The sequence below is a fragment of the Nicotiana attenuata genome, unplaced genomic scaffold (genome assembly GCF_001879085.1).
Source record: "Nicotiana attenuata strain UT unplaced genomic scaffold, NIATTr2, whole genome shotgun sequence".
Lineage (NCBI taxonomy): Eukaryota > Viridiplantae > Streptophyta > Magnoliopsida > Solanales > Solanaceae > Nicotiana > Nicotiana attenuata.
The window spans coordinates 260,114-279,801 of NW_017670536.1; the positions used below are offsets into that span (position 1 = coordinate 260,114).

At 37.3% G+C, this 19,688-nt stretch overlaps 1 protein-coding gene across 2 annotated transcripts; it reads left to right on the forward strand.

Annotated features, from left to right (window-relative positions):
- Positions 1 to 8,572: 8,572 nt before the first annotated feature.
- On the forward strand, positions 8,573 to 15,656 carry LOC109240676 (Golgi SNAP receptor complex member 1-1-like). Of its 2 annotated transcripts, XM_019407341.1 has the most exons (6): positions 8,573 to 8,825; positions 10,516 to 10,746; positions 11,902 to 12,069; positions 14,794 to 14,907; positions 15,197 to 15,315; positions 15,410 to 15,656. In XM_019407341.1, exons 1-5 carry the CDS (start codon positions 8,787 to 8,789, stop codon positions 15,308 to 15,310), a joined length of 666 nt encoding a protein of 221 aa, XP_019262886.1. In that variant the 5' UTR covers positions 8,573 to 8,786; the 3' UTR covers positions 15,311 to 15,315; positions 15,410 to 15,656. The 2 variants fall into 2 exon arrangements, with proteins under 2 accessions (XP_019262886.1, XP_019262885.1); XM_019407340.1 differs by having other exon boundaries at positions 15,197 to 15,656.
- The last annotated feature ends 4,032 nt before the right edge of the window (positions 15,657 to 19,688 follow it).

The following is a 19,688-nucleotide window of genomic DNA, read 5'->3' on the forward strand; positions in this document are numbered from 1 at the left end:
CTTATATAAGAAACAAGACCCAACAGTTGGGATTCACTGGTGGTATTCCAAACAAGCCTGGCAGTTGGTGTATCAGCACAAACTGCAGCCTGTTAGAGGTGAAAGATTCTGGAAAATTGAGCCACACCAAGCCATGGATCCACCACCACTAGCAAGGATGGTTGGTAGACCTAAAGTGAAAAGGTCAAGAGAGAAGGATGAAGCTAGGAAAAGGCAAGGACAATGGTCAACATCTAGGAAGGGTCTTCAGATGACTTGCAGCTTTTATGGCCAGCCAAATCATAATAAAAGAAGTTGTCCATTAGCCAACAAGGTATTCTTTCTATTTTGTAGTTTATACTCACAATCTATTTTTTTTACTCACAAGATAATATATATATTTGATTAAAATTACAGTCAAAGAAAGTGCAAGACCACACTCAGCAGCCAAGTCAGCAATCCAGTCACACCACTCAAATGCCAACTCAGCACTCTAGCACTCAAAGTATTCAGACCAGAAGAATGCTTATTCAAGCAGACTTTGGTGCAGATTCTGACCCAGTCTTGAGGCCTAAGGTTGTGTCTGATATTAAGACTAGACTTCAACGTAGGAATCAACAAAATTCTGGCACTAGGAAGATACCATTCACAGGTGCTCACACTGGTAGCTCACAACCAACAAAACTGCCATACTCCCCAAAGAAAACTACTTGGAAGGGGAAGGAAGCAATGACAACAGCTCAATTGTTGGGTGTGAAAGAGAAAAAGATTGGCAAACTCAAAGCTAGAAGAGGCAAGGGGAGGGGCAAGGGGGAGTAGTGTAGCAAGAAATGCCGAATGTAATATACATTAAAATCCTTTTTTTGCATGACTGTTCAGTACATGATGTTTGTTTATGTTCTAGGTTTTTAGACAAGTAAATGTTGTGACAGTGCTATAGGTTTTTGGATCACACATTTACTTGTCTAATAGCAATGTTTTGTTGGGCTTAAATCTTGAAACAATGTAAATTTGCTACTCCATTAATGGCAATGTTCTTCTTGTCTATCTATAACAGATTTCAAGTTGTTATTGTGATAGTCTGTGCATGTGGAACTTTAGAAATGCAGAATTTAAATGTTAACAGAGAACCATGGGTAACAAACTTTATTTCATACCAAAATTTAAATGAAGATAATGCTAACAAACTTCATTTCATACCAAAAGAGAACCATTACAAATGCAGAATTACAAAAGGAAACATAATACATAAACATTACAAATGCAGAAAAAGGAAAAAAACAGAAACTAATACATAAACATCTGCACTACATCATCTTGAAAACTAGTACTAACACAAAGACATAATACATAAACTTCAAACTTCATCAAAACATAATACATAAACTTCAAACTTCTGCATCATAACATAACTACACCATAACATAACTACACTACATCATCTTGAAAACTAGTACTAACACAAAGACAATCCAAGAAAACACAATAAACAACTTCATATTTTGTAGTTGAGCCTCCATCTTAGCAACCTTCTGTAATTTTGCTGAATTAATTCCCTCGACCTCTTCCATTATTTTCTCCATTTTCAGTCTTTCAGCAGAAACAACAACTTCCAAGTTAGCCACCATCTTATTCAGATAATTTCTTTCAACTTCCACTGACTTCAGTGAAGTATTCAAGTTATGGATTAGCATCGTCACATGTGGTGGCATCTCTTTATCACGCCATTCCCACAAACCACAAGAAGAGGCCTCGTCAAAACGAGGGCATTTGTAGAATCGACGACCACCGTTCAATTGAGTCTTAGCCACAAAATGATTTGCAGTTAAACCACAACCACAAAGACGCGACAAACCAGAAGAGACAGAATTTTCAGACATTTCGAAGGGAAAAGACAAGATTTAATTAGTTGTAAAAGAGAAATTTTGGGGAAGAAGAAAGCGAAATAGAGGAACTGATGACCTATGCTCTAAATTGGGGAAGAAAACGAGTAAAAATATGGGTTTAGGGTTAAAAGACCGACCTATAGGTAAAAGAAATGGGTCGGATCGGTTTAATGGGTAAAAAAAAACTCAAACATAATGTTAGCCCCACTGATCCACGTGGACAAATGAGAAAAGGCGACATCAGTTAATGAGATGCACACATGGAATTCCGTTAGTCGTGGGGGTAAATTTGATATTAGAAATAACGTCATGTATATATTCAGACGGATAGATGGACGGGGGGCTTTTATAAACCATTTACCATACGATAGGGATGTTTTTGGCCCTTTTCCGTTTTAAAAATATTTGCAACACTACAGCAGTCAGCTAAGAGAAAGCTTCTTTTTTATCATTCTTTTTAAAAAAGAAATTGCTTGAGACCCACGGGTGCTAGATAACACTTTAAAATGTGATACTTTGTCTTGTATCTCGAGGGTTACAAGGTCTTTTAGAGACTATTATATTAACTTTGTTAAATTATCTTGGATTATCTTTGGTCTATGAGAAAATGAGCTACTATTAATGAATTATAAGATAGGGTTTTTTCTCAAAATTTAAAGCCAATGGAGTAAAGGAGTTGCTATATTGTCCATGTCAAGAACGGGTGAGGCACCAGGTGAGTCCGTGAGGTTCGAAAGTGATCAGTTAGTTTTCTTCACCAAAAAAGATCATGAAGATTGATAAATAATTGTAAGAGACCAACCATAGATGTAGTTATATGCAAGCAATGAGTTAGATGGCCAAGATTGATCGGTCTTGTACAAGTAAATCATTCTTGTGAAGCAACATACACGTATTCATCATCGCTTTGTTAATTATTGATAATCAATGAACATGCATGCATATTGAACTATCCTAATTCTTCGCGAATGGAACAAGTGCATCCTATGGTGAAAGTGAAACACTAAATCTCTAACCCCTCACGAAAAATATGATATATATTGCTCTTAGGCACAACTGTCATACCCTTTTACTCAAATACAAATCCCCTGTAATTTCAAACTTCACAACCTGGGCGTACGTGGTGGTTAAATGTTGCATGGCATGCACGCACCGATCAAGCAATATACATAATCACATCAAAGTCTATAATGTGTGGGAGTATCATGTAAACCATCGTATCTTTACCCTGTATGTATTGCAACATTATATTATCGATAAACAGGATAAACAACTATATATAGACTCCTCCACCAGAATAAAAATTGATCATAAAAATAATCTCAAGGCCCTTATTCTTCCTCAACTACAGTGTTGTCCCATCGATGATATGCCTCTCTCTGTCTCATTGTATTTATTGATCAACAGTTGCTTGTCTACCGTCCTTATATGTATGATGACTCTCATAGTATTGTTGTGCTAGGGTCTTTACTGACTCTAAATATCTCTTTTCGCTGTAGAAGTACTCAGTTAAGACTGAACAATTGACTGTGATTTTAGTTGTCCCACGGCTAAACGTACTATCTCTCCAACTACAGGAGAAAGTTTGAAGCGAAGCATCTTGAATTTAAACCTATACTAGTTGGATTTTGCGATCTTGTTCTTTGTACAACCCTTGTCGACTCTTACAATTGATGCTCGTATCTGAGCTGGAATCGAAATTTGTGCTTGAATCATCGGCATGCTCCTATATAAAAGGGTTGGGTTAGGTACCATCACGACTTGGTTAGATTTAGGTTATGACAAGTATGTATCAGAGCTCTAGGTTCATATGTTCTACAAATCATGATCAAATGTCTAATTGAGTCTTGCGGATCGGTATTATAACGTCCATACTTATTTTCGAGAGGCTACATGGCATCTAGAAAACTTCTCTTTCTTTCTTTCCTAGTTGTGCAGCTTTGTTTCAGCTTAAAGTGTAAATTTTCGATTTTGTTCTACTCGTTCGTACGCGATGTTGTGAACTTGATATTAGTGGGGCACTAGCAGCTTGTAATAACGTCGCATATGCGGTATCAAATGCTTTCTTATGATATGGGAGTAGGCCAGTCTAAAAGACTTGTGTCCAGGTATGGACAGTTTTGGCTCGGGGGACTCAGGTAAGTGAGCATATAATTTTGGACTCTTTTGTCTTGTAATGACTTTAGAAGTGGGAGTGATGACACAATGAGTGGTAAGATCGTTATGTTTTTCATTGTTTGTTGCTCTAGAATGAAGTGGGTGCTTCTACAACCTTGAAATAAAATGGAGAAGTTGTTTCCAACATAGAATGGCGGAGTTAACGAGGCAGCTTTGTGTCACAGGCACGTTTTCCGTCTGCCGAAAACCAGCTGCCTGCGCGGCAGCCAAGTCCCGCACTTGACTTCAGCCTTCACACAACATTTAGCCAAAATTTCACTAACTTTGGACTTAGAAAGTTTATAGGCAGCTTTCAACGTAGTAAGCTTAGGACTGATTTTAGGGTGAAATTTAAAAATAGCCAGATTTACAACTGGTCGTTCAAAAATAGTCCAGTTTCAAAAGTAATCGAAATAACCACTTTTTATGTAAAGATAAATCTGAGCGAAAATACTGTTCAAAATCCGAAAAAATACGCCAGTATATTATGCTGGAGTTCCGGTATAAGTATACGTGAACTCCAGTATATTATACTGGAGTTCCAGGATAAGTATGCTGGAACTCCAGCATAATATGGTGGAGTTCCAGCATAAGTACATTAGAACTCCAGCATAATATACTGGAGCTCCAGCAAGTATACCGGTCCAGCATAATATACTGGAGTTTGGAGCGCCGGTGCTCCAGTCTCTAGTATATTATACTGGAGCCAACAAAGTATACCGGTGCAGCATAATATGCTGGAGTTCATACACAGGTGCACCGAACTCTAGTATATTATGCTGGACCGGTCTCTGTTGCAGCAAAATAGTGGCTATTCTTCATTGACTTGGTAAACGCTAGCTATTTTTGAATGACCAGTCCGAAAACTGGCTATACCGTGCTATTTTGACCTGATTTTAGGCAACGAAAATAAGTAAAGGCAACAAAAAATTAACAAGAACACAAGGCACAATTACAGGAAACTCTTTTCCCAACTTTGTATTTAACTCGAGCATACAAAGAAACTGAACTCAAAGTACAGCCGTGTACAAAAGAAGATCACTCTTGACCCTCAGAATTTTCTCACAAAGGCTACTCTTAGCCTTAACATTTTCACTCTTGAAAACAACCTTAAACATACACTCTCACACGTTTTTCACTCGTGCCCAGTAGCATAAGGATGCTGTCCATTTATAAAACATGGGACAACCCCTTTGCCTTACACTTGTCGCACTTTAGGCCTAGACACTTATCCCACACAGTCCACTATTTTAGCCTACTGTAGTTGACATCCCCCAACTACTAGGAACATGTAAAGATCATGCCAATAATAATGGAAACATGGCAAAAAACGTGCTAACTCCCATATGCCAGCATTTTAAGCAAAGCCAATTGCTGCCCATGTGCGCAGCATGTACCGTAACCGCTCTTGACTTGGTCAATCTAAAGCTTGCTGCCCATTTTCGTGCCTTGGCTTGCATCAGGCGCCAATGCCTTGTACTCAGCTGCATTGTAGCCACATATTGCCTATGCCATTGCCCACGAACATGACCCTTTGCCGCGCCCCAATGCTGTGACAAGTCTGTCCCGCGCACTACCTTCCGTTGCACTTTAGCCTGCTTTTGCCACTTCGTTTTTGCCTTGCCTTGGCATCACTGCCTCATGTCCTGATGCCTTTGCCATGATCAAGTGTCACCCTCAGCCCGCAACTCATTGTCAAGCCCTTGCTAAGCTGCCTCCTCTTCGGCCATCACTTGCCCGTTTTCCTTTTTGCCTTGGTGCTACTCGTGCACCTACTTTGCAACACTCTTTCTGCCTCATGACAACGCTCTCATTGTCAAGTCAAGCTCAAAGTGGCGGAGGTATAACAAACTACCCACACCCTTTGAAACTCGACGTCCTCGTCGAGGTTAGCTCAATTTATGAGTCCTAAGGGGTTGACAAGCAGCGCCCCTTGGTCTCCCTTATCTTCAGCCACAATTGCATTCACTCCAGCCACTTGTTTGTCGCTGGTCATTGCCTCTAATGCAGTCCTCTTGTCTACGGCAGTTATAGCATTTAACACTGCCTTTTTCAGGCAGTCCCTTGCTCAATGTGGCCCATCACAAAGGAAACAACCACTGAATTTGCTGCCCTTCTCCTTGCTCTTTGAAGTTCCAGCCTCATGCTTTCCATTCCCCTTATATTCATTTGCATTGTTATTTTCACATTTCTTCCACTCCTTTGCCTTGTCTTTCTTTCCGTCGTTGGACTTTGAAGCAGAAATATCATCATTCAAGTGAAAATCGCCCAATGCATCATCCGCAGCCACAACACTTGCGAGGTTTTGAATATTCTGCTTGCGTAACTCCAATTGTGCCCACTGTTGCAGCCCGCTCATGAAGTTGTGCAATTTGTCTTCTTCCGACATATTGCTGATGCTCAACATCAAAGAAGTGAACTCTTTGACATATGCTCTAACTGATCCGGCTTGCCTCAACTTTTTCAGTTTGCCCCTAGCAATCCAAGACGTATTGCTAGGAAGGAACTGATCCTTCAATTCCTTTTTAAGCCGGTCTCACGACTCAATCTTTGGTCTGCACAAACTTTCATCTTCAGCCACACGAGTGCGCCGCCATAACTTAGCATCTTTACTAAAAACATGCTAGTCAAGGTTACTTTCTCCTTCTCATCTTGCACACGAATAGCATGAAAGTACTGCTCCATATCCCAAAGAAAATTCTCCAATTCACGTGCACTCCTTGCACCACCAAATGCCTTAGGTTCAAAAATTTTCACCTTGAGACGATCAACACCACGTTGAGGAGCATCCTCGCCCACAGCACATCGCAGCACCACTGTCTCAGTTTTCAGATCCGCATTCTCTTGACTCAGCCTTGCCAATTCTGCCTCAAGGTAGGCAAGCCTTGTCACAAGATTCTGAATTTCTTCACCTTCAGGAACATTTCCCACCAATGCTTCCAGTTTCGTTAGCCTTTTCCCGCAGTTTGTTGTTACCACCATCCATGTTCTCCAACAAGACCACGAAATCTGCCACTGCCCGTCGTGTCTCCGTCACGAACCTGCTCCGCTCTGATACCAGTTGTCACATGCGCATTTTCAGTCCGCTGAAAATCAGCCTGCGTGGCAGCCAAGTCCTGCACTTGACTTCAGCCTTCACACAACACTTAGCCAAAATTTCAGCAACTTTGGACTTAGAATATTTTTAGGCAGCTTTCGACGTAGTAAGTTTAGGACTGATTTTAGGCAACGAAAATAAGTAAAGGCAACAGAAAATTAACAAGAACTCAAAGCACAATTACAGGGAACTCTTTTCCCAACTTTGTATTTAACTCGAGCATACAAAGAAACTCAACTCAAAGTACAGCCGTGTACAAAAGAAGATCACTCTTGACCCTCAGATTTTTCTCACAAAGACTACTCTTAGCCTTAACGTTTTCACTCTTGAAAACAACCTTAAACATGCACTCTAACACGTTTTTCACTCGTGCCCACAAGCATAAGGAGGCTGTCCATTTATAAAACATGAGACAACCCCTTTGCCTTACACTTGTTGCACTTTAGGTCTAGACACTTGTCCCACACAGTCCACTATTTTAGCCTACTGTAGTTGACATCCACCAACTACTAGGAACATGTAAAGATCATGCCAATAATAATGGAAACATGGCCAAAAACGTGCTAACTCCCATCTGCCAGCATTTAAGCAAAACCAATTGCTGTCCATGTGCACAGCATGTGCCGTAACTGCTCTTGACTTGGTCAATCTGAAGCTTGCTGCCCATTTTCGTGCCTTGGCTTGAATCAGGCGCCAATGCCTTGTACTCAGCTGCATTGTAGCCACATTTTGCCTATGCCAATGCCCACGAACATGGCCCTCCATGACAAGTCTGTCCCGCGCACTGCCTTCCGTTGCACTTTAGCCTGCCTTTGCCACTTCGTTTTTGCCTTGCCTTGGCATCACTGCCTCATGCCCTGATGCCTTTGCCATAATCAAGTGTCACCCTCAGCCCGCAACTCATTGTCAAGCCCTCGCCAAGCTGCCTCGCCTCCGTCAAAGGTTTGGCCATCACTTCCCCGTTTCCCTTTTTGCCTTGGTGCTACTCATGCACTTGCCTTGCAACAATCTTGCTGCCTCATGACAACACTCTCGTTGTCAAGTCAAGCTCAAAGTCGCGGAGGTCTAACACTTTGTAATACATGTTATATGTCTGACTAAAAACGTACGATTTTATTAAAAAAATCTCTTAATCGGTTCGATAAAAATATCTCATGGGATTAGTTATCCTACCTTCTACATAGGATAACGGATTCTACCATTTTGATATAAAATTTCTCCCACCACTAAGCAACTAATCTACCCTTTAGAATTTTAAATTAAGCTCTGCTATCAATAACTTCTTTTTTTTTTGCTATCAATAACTTTACAATGGGGTTTCCACCTATTTTAATTAGGTTCTTCAGTTATTTTAACCTACCACGATTTTCATCCATAAACTACTTATTGATTAAATATAATATGTATAAAATAAAGTGCAAATGTCAAATGTAAGGGGTAAAGAGTGAGCAACCTGTAGCGTTGACAAAATTGTGAGACTGCGAAAGTAACTTTTTCTCGGTTCAGACTCTCTCTCTCTCTCTCTCTCTCTCTCTCTCTACGGAATTCAGTTTCCTCTCTTTCTTCTTCTTCTCTCACATCTAAAATTGGGCAATCCCAAAAGTGTATATATCATAGAATTTTTATTTCCCGCAATTCTTCATCCTATTTTTGTTGCTCGCATTCTCATGGATCCTCCTACCTCTTGGGACTCCTTGCGAAAGCAGGTATTTTTTTCCATCATTATGAATTATGCCTATATTTGTCGATGTATATACATGAATTGGGTTGATGAAATTGGATTCATTTTATTTGATTTCTTAATTTTTGAAATTTATTAGTGAATTCTGAAGCTGAAATGAATAAGCTTTTCTTTTGTTATTGGTATCATGCTTATACGATAGTATTTCATTAGTCCGTAATTTACATAAGGATGTTTAGGTTTCTGCCATTTGCATAAGTTTTTGCCATAAAAGAGTTATCTATGCAAGCAAAGGAGCAGTAAATTCATAAACTTATTGCAATTCCCTTTTTCCTCAAATCTGCAACTTAAAAGTAGTGCACGAGATATCCCTAGGCAAGTGAAAAATATAGTCTCCAATAAGATACAAGCTTTTACAAAGCGTATCTAATCCCTTATATTTAATCAGCTGAAGGAAAATGATATACTGTTTGACTGTTGTCTAGCTCTTGTTACGTTGTTTTCTTTATATTTGTTCATTTCTGCGAGCTCAAGTATAACTGGTCCAATATCTCTTCGAGGCTTTATATCTTAAGTTCTTGACCAGATGAGGTCTAACAATCTTAGTTTATATATCCTTGGAGCCTTGACTTGAGTTCTTGACCGGATAAGGCTTAAGGGTTGCATATTGGTTATGGATATTATGTGGAACATGTTTGGTATTGAACGGGTAATGCAAGCTCCGTAAAAAGGAATCCTATTAGAGAAGATCAGAAGGAAGAGGCAGAGAATTAGAGCTTGGAAGTAACTCCTCTTACACTTATGTGGACCATATAGAAGGTCAAAGGAATGGTATTAGAATGGAAGTTCAGAAGGTACTGACAGAGAAGTAGAGCTTGGAAATTAATGCTTATGTGGACCATATAGAAGGAGAGAAGTAGGAGAAGGTAGTGGAAGGTTTTTTGGTACAAATTAGACTTGATCGAAAGAGTTGTTTCACTGGAACATATTTGCTTTGTTAGATACTTGGAGCCCCTCAGCTATATTTGTTAGATCCCCTACTTTATCTTATATATCATGTATGTGGGATTTTTCTTTTTGATCAATAAATTACAACTTTCACCAAAAGTAAAGGCTTACGTATGAAAGGTCGAGCTTGCTTTTGGAGGTTAAGAGGCTAGGAAAAAGGCCCAAGGATAGTGTCTTGGAGGGCGGCTTTTTGTTCACTATATAAAAGCGACTAAGAGCCAAAATCACTTGAAGAAACATGAGCATAGTTATTTTTTAACTTCCTGCGGACAACAGCTGATGTTTTCTTTTGGCTTTGGGGGGGTGGTTGTGCTAATTTTCTTTGTGTTGATGTTACTATAGCACTCTCTGGGTATTCAAATCTAGCTTGTAATGGTTACAGTCTCTTCGGTGATGATAGCAGTAAATGAATGAGGTTGGGAAAGCATTTTTCTTGCTTGCGCTTAACTCTTAAAGAATGTTGCTTTTTCTTAAACTTGTGATGGAAAAGAGCTTCCTTAGATTATTTGGAAGCCGGTGAGAATAATGTCAAGTGGGTTGTGTGTGAAGGGGGTCTTTTTGGTTGGGCTTCTTTGCTTTAGCTTGATCGAGCTAAGGTTCTCTGAAAATAATTTTATTCAATCTATGAAAATATTTCTTGGAATTGCATTTTTTGTTACATTTCTTTCCGTTGTCTTTTCTTCCTTATTGATGGTTCTTACTACCAGGCACGGATGCTTGAAGCACAACTGGATGAGCAAATGCATTTGTATCGTAAAGTTGTTTCCACAAAAATTGACAGTGCAAATGATAATGATCTTGAATCCAGTATAAATCAACTACTCAAGCAGCTTCAACAAGTAAATTCACAAATGCAAGCTTGGGTTTCCTCAGGAGGATCTGAGATCTTTTCTCATACGTTGACTCGCCATCAAGAAATTCTTCAGGATCTTTTTCAGGTACTTGAAATTCTTTTTCAATGTTTTCATTTCAATCTGTTATCGTCATAGTACTACAATGACAAAGCATGGAAATTTTCTTCTAACAGAATCATGCCAAGCAAAGTAGTATTACTCATTTGTGGAGTTCTAAGATGAATATAACATAGAGAAGTAGCAGAGACTCACATGTACTGGAGCTAATCATCTACCTTTTTTTACTCTTTGCATCTTCTTGATGCCTATTAGTGAATTCCCCTTACTTCATCAAAATAAATATAACATCAAGAAGTGAGGTCATTCGTAGTAGGCCTCTTTTTCATTTTTATTATGCTTATAAAGTGAGTCTGTTGAAGACCAAATCACCATAGCAATTAACTGAGTCCATTGAAGACCACTTCCCCTTTGTATAAGTTCTGATTTACCATCCAGCTTAGCAGCTTCCCACTTGCTATTTGCAGCCGCCTCTTGTGCTTATGATGTGAAGGTGAATAACTGGAACATTCGAAAATGGTTCTACTATGGTCCCAGTCTGTGTCAGGATTACAAATCAACTTTACCTACTGAGACATTACTATGCCAGCTGGTCTTTTGACTTAAGTCAAAGCATCACTTCCCTTCATAGCAGTACAAGGACATTTGCACAGTGTTCTGCCATACTTCATAAATATCAGGATACAAATCAACATTATCATAATTCTATAACCAAGATTGCATAACTTTCGATCTATTACTAACTTTAAACTAACTTTGTAGTTTGTACAACTTCACCGTCCTTATAAAAGACTATAAGTAACTTTTATCAACTGATGGAAAAAGCTTGTTATTCTGTTAATTAAGGGTTCACTAAACAAGCGAAAACCTAAGATTCTTGTGATTCAATATAAAATGGCGCTTCATCAACTTTATAATTGAATTTTGTCATGTGAGATCGCAACCTTGCACTGAGAATCAATGAAATGTCTTATCTAATCTCGTATATTGTGACTTGTAATTCTATGTCAACGGATCAACACATTATTGTTTTCCTTTCACATGGGATTCTTAAACAATGAAATATGTGATTACAGTCATTTTGTTTGGTAACAGATATCTAGTAGTGTAACTTGCTATAATTCTTACTTAAGAAGGTCGTTTATACTACTAAAGAGAGCTACAATTCCTGTTGGATTATAGGAGTTTAATCAGCTTCGTTCAAGTTACAGAGCTAAGAAAGAGCATGCTTCACTGCTTGAAGATTTTAGGGAATTCGATCGGACTAGATTAGATCTGGAAGATGGCAGTGGGTCATATGATCAAGCACTCCTTAATGAGCGTGCTTCCCTTCATCGGAGTACTGGACAGGTATATCTTTGTAGTAAATTGCTTTTCTTGTTATCCTATGAGGAATGAAATTTCTTAGATATTCTCATGATGTTGAACACATGTGAACGAACATAGTTTTTCAATATGAGCTGAATTCATTGGCTCTTTCAGACTTGTGAGGAAACTAGAAAGTTCCACCACTAGTTATGAAGTTGAATATGTCTTTCCACAGTTAAGTTCCAAACGCTTAAACTGCCTTGAAAGTACTTTTGCATGTTGCTTCTCTCGCAATGTGGATCTTCTGGTTTCTTCAAATATGATTTTATGGTAACAGTCCTGGATATGAATATATATTCTATGGAAAGAAGAACTTGTGGAGATTTAGTCACGTAACTGATTTAAGAGTAAATTATTTAAAAACCTCTGTTATATGACTCAATTGCAGACACACCCCCTGTATTTTAAAATCAAACATTTACACCCTTTATATAATCGAAATTCTACACAAATATAACAATGGTATCCCCATTTTTAAAATCAAACATATAAACCCTTTATACAAAGGGACATTCATCTAACTAAGTAAGTTGAGAAAATTTGACCGGAACAATAAAATATAAACTAAACTAAAATTGGGAATTTCATATATATTAAACTATAATAATTTATTAAAAACCATAGCTTACATGCTCAAGTGCGACAAAGTTATTACTTGTGATTTATATATATCAAGTAATTTGGTCATTTTCTACTTGAGAGTTTTAGAAGATTCATGTTTCAAAAAAATGTTTAATCAAAGGTGTGAATAAAAAATTTTCAACGAAAATGTTTGTTCTCTTTCTCAAATATCATAAGATTAAACAAGTAGGAACTTTCTGTTTGTAGTTTAATCTGTCTTTTAGTTATTCTATTTTATTATACTTATTTCCGAATATACCTCCTGTTTTCATAGGTAAACACTTAACCTCCTTGTAAATTGAGAATGTTATTCGAACTAATATTTGGGTAGAATTTCCATTGCATAAAGGGGTTAAGGCATCATTTGTCATAATGGATCTGAATCGTAATAATTCAGATCTCAAATATTAAGCGCGCTTGTATTTTAAGTCTGAATCTTAATTATTCAAATCTTAATCATTAAGTGTTTTTTTTATTTATTTCGCAATCACTTAATAGGTCTGAATAAGTCTTATTGATTAAGATCTATAACAAAGACTTAATTTCAATTAAGATGCTATCATCCATATTCACTACTAATCGCCACCACCGCCCACCATTATCATCTACGACGATGCCCCATCCAACCACCACCATACTCAACCACCACCACCGACCACCACCAAACTCAAACACCAGCCCTGACTACAACTATCATCAACCATAGCCGTTACTGCTACCACTATCGACTACCGTCACCCCCAACCCCACCGTTATCGACTACCACCACCCACCCCCTATCATTATCAACTAACGTCACCACCATCATCCTCAACAACAACCACCCACCCACCCACCTCAACTATCACCGTCAACCATCGCACCACCATCATCAATCACAGACGCCGTTATCCACCGTTATAAACTACTACCACCTTCCTCAACTATAACTACCACTAACAATCACCACTAGCTACTACCTAGAACCACCACCATCAATCAAAACCACCACCAACCACCACCTCCAGTACGCATCCATAAGCGCAACCGTCAACCATCACCACTAACTACCATATTATTTGTAAAAAAAATATTTATTAATAGAATATTAAATTAATTAATTTTTTATTTAAATTTTTTATTAATTATTTAATAAGGATAAATTTTATACATTCAGATGCTGAAAAAACAATCAGTCTTAATCATTTAGTTTCTAGATATTAATACACATCTTAAATATTCAGACGTGTATGCAGATTCAGCCATTTTAATCTGTACACATCTTGATATCCAGATATGCATTCAGATTCAGACGTCTTAATCTTTAAAAAAAACAAATGGGGTCTAAGTGTATGATTTTGAAATGCAACGGGTGTATCTGCAACTGAGTCATATTACAAGGGTGTCTAGTATAATTTATCCTTGATTTAACGTTCTTGATCTGGATAGGGAGGGTAAAATGGACCTTGCAGTAAGCAATATGCTATTGTGTCCTTTATTACTGTTAGTGTTCCATATTGGTTAAGGGTATAGACTATAGTCTCTTTATGTGGTCTTGGTCTTGGACACGGTTATCAAAAAATGGTCTTTGGTCTTGGACAATCTCTAATCCTCACTGCAAAATGAGCTAAACTTTTGAGGTTAAGTTAGGCTCAAGGTCTATCTTTCTTAACATGGTATCAAAGTCAGATTTATCCCTGATGTTGGGTTACCAGATGTTAGGCTCCCAAATAATGTTATCCACACTCTAGCTATCCAACCAGGAGTATGCGGGGGAATGTTAGATTCACTCATTGGTTGAGGATATGAGTTGTAATCTATTTATATTGTCTTGAAGAATGCTTACCACATGAGCTAGCATTTTGAGGTTTAAGTTTAAAGTCTATCTTAACAGATACAAAAACTTGCCACAAATTGGTTAGATGAATTTTTGAAGGAAAAGTTGAAATAAAGAATAAAAAGAAGCGTAAACCTCTTCCTATGGTCATACAACTTCCAAGTTTGGACCTGTAGTTCTGAGTACTTGCTTTCTGGGGTTTTTCATTATGTCATTACCTTGTATCTATGCATATTTTTGTCATTAAATGTTGACTTATTCTGGTTTAGATGGATGGTGTAATTTCTCATGCTCAAGAAACCATGAAGGCACTTGTGTTTCAACGATCAACATTTGGTGGCATCAATTCAAAACTCAGCAATGTCACCAGTCGCCTTCCAACTGTAAGGAAACTCTTTTCAAGATTCAACATTTATGCATTTCATTAACATCAAGATTGACCAGCATTTAGGGAAATTAAAGTTCTCATTCTTTTGATAGAAAATTCTGTTGAGATCTTAAATATCTTATGCCTCGTACGTAAAACTATGATAAAAGTAATTCTTGCTACAGTAGTGATCGTGTAAACCACCCATTGAGCGGTATTGTTAATATATTTGGGATTTGTTGCAGCTGAGATTGTTCTCATGTATTCTTTGCTTTAATCTAATTTGTTGACACACAATTTTGCAGGTCAATCATATTCTTTCAGCAATAAAGAAGAAAAAATCAATGGACACAATCATTCTTTCATTAGTTGCCTCTGTATGCTTGTTTCTCATTTTGATTTACTGGTTGACGAGATGAATCAGGTATTATGCTGGTCTTTTTGATAGAGTCGGATGAGCACGGTCTTTAAAAAAAAAAAAAAGGTAGCCCGGTGCACTAAGCTCCCGCTATGCGCAGGGTCGGGGAAGGGCCGGACCACAAGGGTGTATCGTACGCAGCCTTACCCTGCATTTCTGCAAGAGGCTGTTTTCACGGCTCGGATGAGCACGGTCTTTGCTAATTTTTATTGTCTGTATATTACGCACCAGAGTATAATTTTTGTAATTTTTCATTCTTATACTGTTATACATTTAAGATGGTTTATTGAATTCTTTTATCAAGCACCCGATTTTCTCAAATACAACTTATCAATGCTAATTCTGGAGATTATTGATTTATAGGAATGAATATGATCCAGTTGTGAATGTATCTTTGTTTTCTCTTTTTAATACTCTTTGCTCTAACTTATCTTGCACATTTACCATCTGTTTGACTTAACTTATTGACAGTAGCTAATAAACTTGAAATGTAGAAGCTGATCTTATAAATAATTAATTAATATGATTCATCAACACTTTCTTCAATTAAATCACTAAGAAAGAGTTGATTAATCTCAAGATTTTTAATTCCAAATTGATTCAGACACAAATAGAAGTGTATATAAGCTGAAAAACCATATGTGAGGGCGACCAACTGATTTTAAACCATAAGCATTTTTTGTGCTTAATACACCTATAGAAGAAATTTGTGTTTAATACGCCCATAGAAGACAAAAAATGCCTATTCATATGGTGTAATATAAAATGGCATGGAGTAGTTGCCCATAGCAGTATAAAATACAAAAAACAAAAAACAAAAGAAAAATTCGTGTTTTTTTGTTGCGAAAAATTTGAATTTTCTTTTTCTCTCAGTCAGAAATGGGGTTGATTGACTTGTGACTTTACTTGGTTTTGACTTATAAGTAGATTTGATGTTTACTAAACACATAAATAAGCTAAAAGTTGCATAATTTAATGGTGTAATATAAAATGCGATAGTAATAGCCCAATTTAAAGTGAAAACACTAGGTAGCAATACGAAAAATATACAAGAAAAGAATATAAAAATAAATTCCAATCTAGGTATTTGGTTGAAAAACAGCTTTAAGTACAACATATTTGTCAATCAATTAATTTATTTTTTTTAAAAAAAAAATCTTTTTAATTAATTTTTTTTAAACTAATCTTTTCGTAAGTACATATATTTTAACAGTAAGTTTGTTCTCTAAAATCTTTTCCAGAATTAATGATTAGTCAAGGATCCAGTTGTTTGTAATTGAATTGGAAAGAAAAATTTATGCCTCAGTAGTTTAAGTACATTATATTTGTCAAAGCAACATATCAACAGTTAAATTATTGTTGAATTGAGCGACAACTCCACGCCAAAAACAAACTCTCATTTAGACAATGAAATGAATCTTTATGCAAGAACCAAGATCATTTTTTTTTAATCAAGACCATAACTTCGGTCTTGTCATTGGACATAAAAGCAAATAAATTATTGATATGCTTCTTTCTTAGGAAAATGACACATCAAACATTACACTGTATTTATCATTCGTAGCTATACTTTCAGCAAATTTACCATTCGTAGCTATATTTGAATTTTATAGCAACAAGAGAGATTAATTGTTTTGAACTGAAATAAGAGACCAACAAGCTCTCACAGCTCAGTTGGTTAGAGCGCATGCTTAGCTAGCGAAGGTAAGTGGTCACGCCCAACTACGCCTTATGAAAGGACTAAGCGTTCGCTGCAAATATATAATCCGGTTCAGTCCGGAGTCGAATCCCACAGGGAACTAACCTATTTGCTACAACTTTTAACACTGCTAATGAATAGCTCAAACAATCCCCGGATGCAAGATTTTTAATGGATAATAGTAAAATTTATTTAACTAATGAAAAACAATAGTAAAACTAGCAATAATCAAGAATAGAGTTGAATTCAATGGTAAAATGGTCTAGGGTTATTGATTTCCCCAATTGTCGGATTAATTCCTGACACGTTAGCTATAATCTCGCCGTAATACTCTATAAGAAATATGAGTTCTAGGTTACTGCAATTATCTCTCGATCAATTACGATAATTTACTAGAAGCATTCTCTCGAACTACTCTAGTTAACAATTTATGCAACTCAGAATTATTCCACCAAAGCTTCGTTATCTCTAACCATATTTTTTAGTTCAAGCAATTAGTCTCTTAACTTACCCGAAAGTGGTGTTGTTCAACAACAATCTAACCCAGTGTTCTTTCTCAAGCAACACAAGGTAACTAGACACGATTAATCAAGGGCCCTTTCAATTAATCACAGGAAAACACATAGTTGAACAATTATAGATTAAGAAACGACTTAATTATATCAAAACGTAATCAAAACTTCATCCAACAACTGGTTCCATCAACCCTAGATTAGAGGTTTAGCTACGCATAATTGTTTTCACAATCATAATGATATAATTCATTCTCAATGAAGAAAGGTAAAAAACTCTATGTCGAATCTTCCGCCTTGCTTCTTTCCTGTTCTTGCCTTCGAAAACACTTCAAAAACCTTGATATCCTCTATTTGGGCGAGCTGGGCTTATTATAGGTCAAGGAGAGTCGTCCTGGAAATTACACTATAGACCTTGCAATGTTTGGCTCCGAACACCCCGTCCGCGGCCGCAGATGGACCGCAGATTCAGCATATGTTCTGTCTGCGATCGCGGATTGACCGCGGACTTGTGCGCAGACTTCATCTTTTTCTTTTTCTTCTCTTTTTCGATCGTGTTGTCCTTCGGTTGGCCTTCTATGCTCCATATTGACTCCAAAATACTCTTAGCTTTCTCCTAGCTCGGAGTGACTCCTGCAAAGCAATAAACTCGTAATTAGAGCATTTTGTTATCTTTTACAATCAAACATAGGTAAAGTGTGGCCAAATTAGAGTGCAATTATTAGCTAACTCGCATGATTATCATCTATTATCAACACCCCACACTTAAATCCTTGCTCGTCCTCGAGCAATCAAACCACACTCTACAACGGCCTAACTTCACTGAGCGACTCTCCTAACTCGTCACACCAAGAACATTTCACAAGAATTGAGCCCAGTAGTGTAACATCTTTGCCTTAAGAGCTGACTCTCCCATGCCACGCAATATTCCTAAATTTACTCACTTACTCTAGCGCAGAGGTTAAGACTCACCTTTCCTTCATGAATCAAGTGCACTTTCATAACAAATGAGAGCGGTTCCACACAAGAATAACATTTAAGAACAATTAGGAACTTAAGATAGAAAGAGTTCGCTCACTCTCAAAAAAGAAAATTCATATGCCACAAAAAATGCACCATAGGCTTGCCCGTAGTGTACTACTCCACTAATTCGAGTTCATTCAGTCTAGGATCAATTAGGACTTCATTTGGTTGTAATGTAGGCTGCGGGTCGGGTAGGATTCATTTAGGTATAAGAGTGACTACACCTCCCTAAGAACTTTAATACATTACCTTTATCATTTAAAACCCCACATCTTATGTCAAACCATAATTCCACCTTCATATCACTATATATTAACTCCATTCTTCTTTAAGCACAATTACATCAAGAGCCACCCCTTATCAAAGAATAATTTTTTTTTACTATAATACACTATTATTTTCTTTCTCTTTCACTTCAAGTGGCTCTTACTTGTTCAAAACAGTGCATCTTTCTCCTTATTTCATTAGTACCACTCAAAAGCCAGACCACCCACCCCACACCTTAACTTTTACAAAGTTCAGAACAATTCAAGTGCTCATGAGAGGTAAAGGGTTCAAATAGATGATTAACTCAAACAAATGGGTAAGGCTTGTAATGTGGTTGCCAAAGAAACAGGATTACAGGCTCAAAGGGGTTAACTACGATACATAACAATTAGGCGGGTAAAAAATATATATATATCTGGCTTAACAAAGAAATGCTTATATCATTTCCAAGACTGAACAAACTACTATTTTGCTTTGCAAACACACAGGGCAAGTTCTAGGCATCTAATGCAGTGCATAGAATACAACAAATCCTCACACACACATGGCACATGACTCACTCCAGATTGGATCATCGAAACGCTCTAGTCAGATTACTTAAGTCAAATTAAGAACATACAATTTAAGGTACTCTAATAAGAACCAACAACTGAGCCTAAGCGTCACATTAAAGTATCTACTATATTCAAGGCATAATGACGATAATGGATCCTCCTTCCATATCGGCCCTTAGCCCAAAAGTACCAAAAAAATGAAAATAAAAAAAAACTAACTAACAAGGTTCAAACATAAACCCTAGAACCGCGGTCAAAAGAAAAACCAAGGGGTAATTGATACACTACCTACAAAAGATTTTTTATATAAATATATATATATAT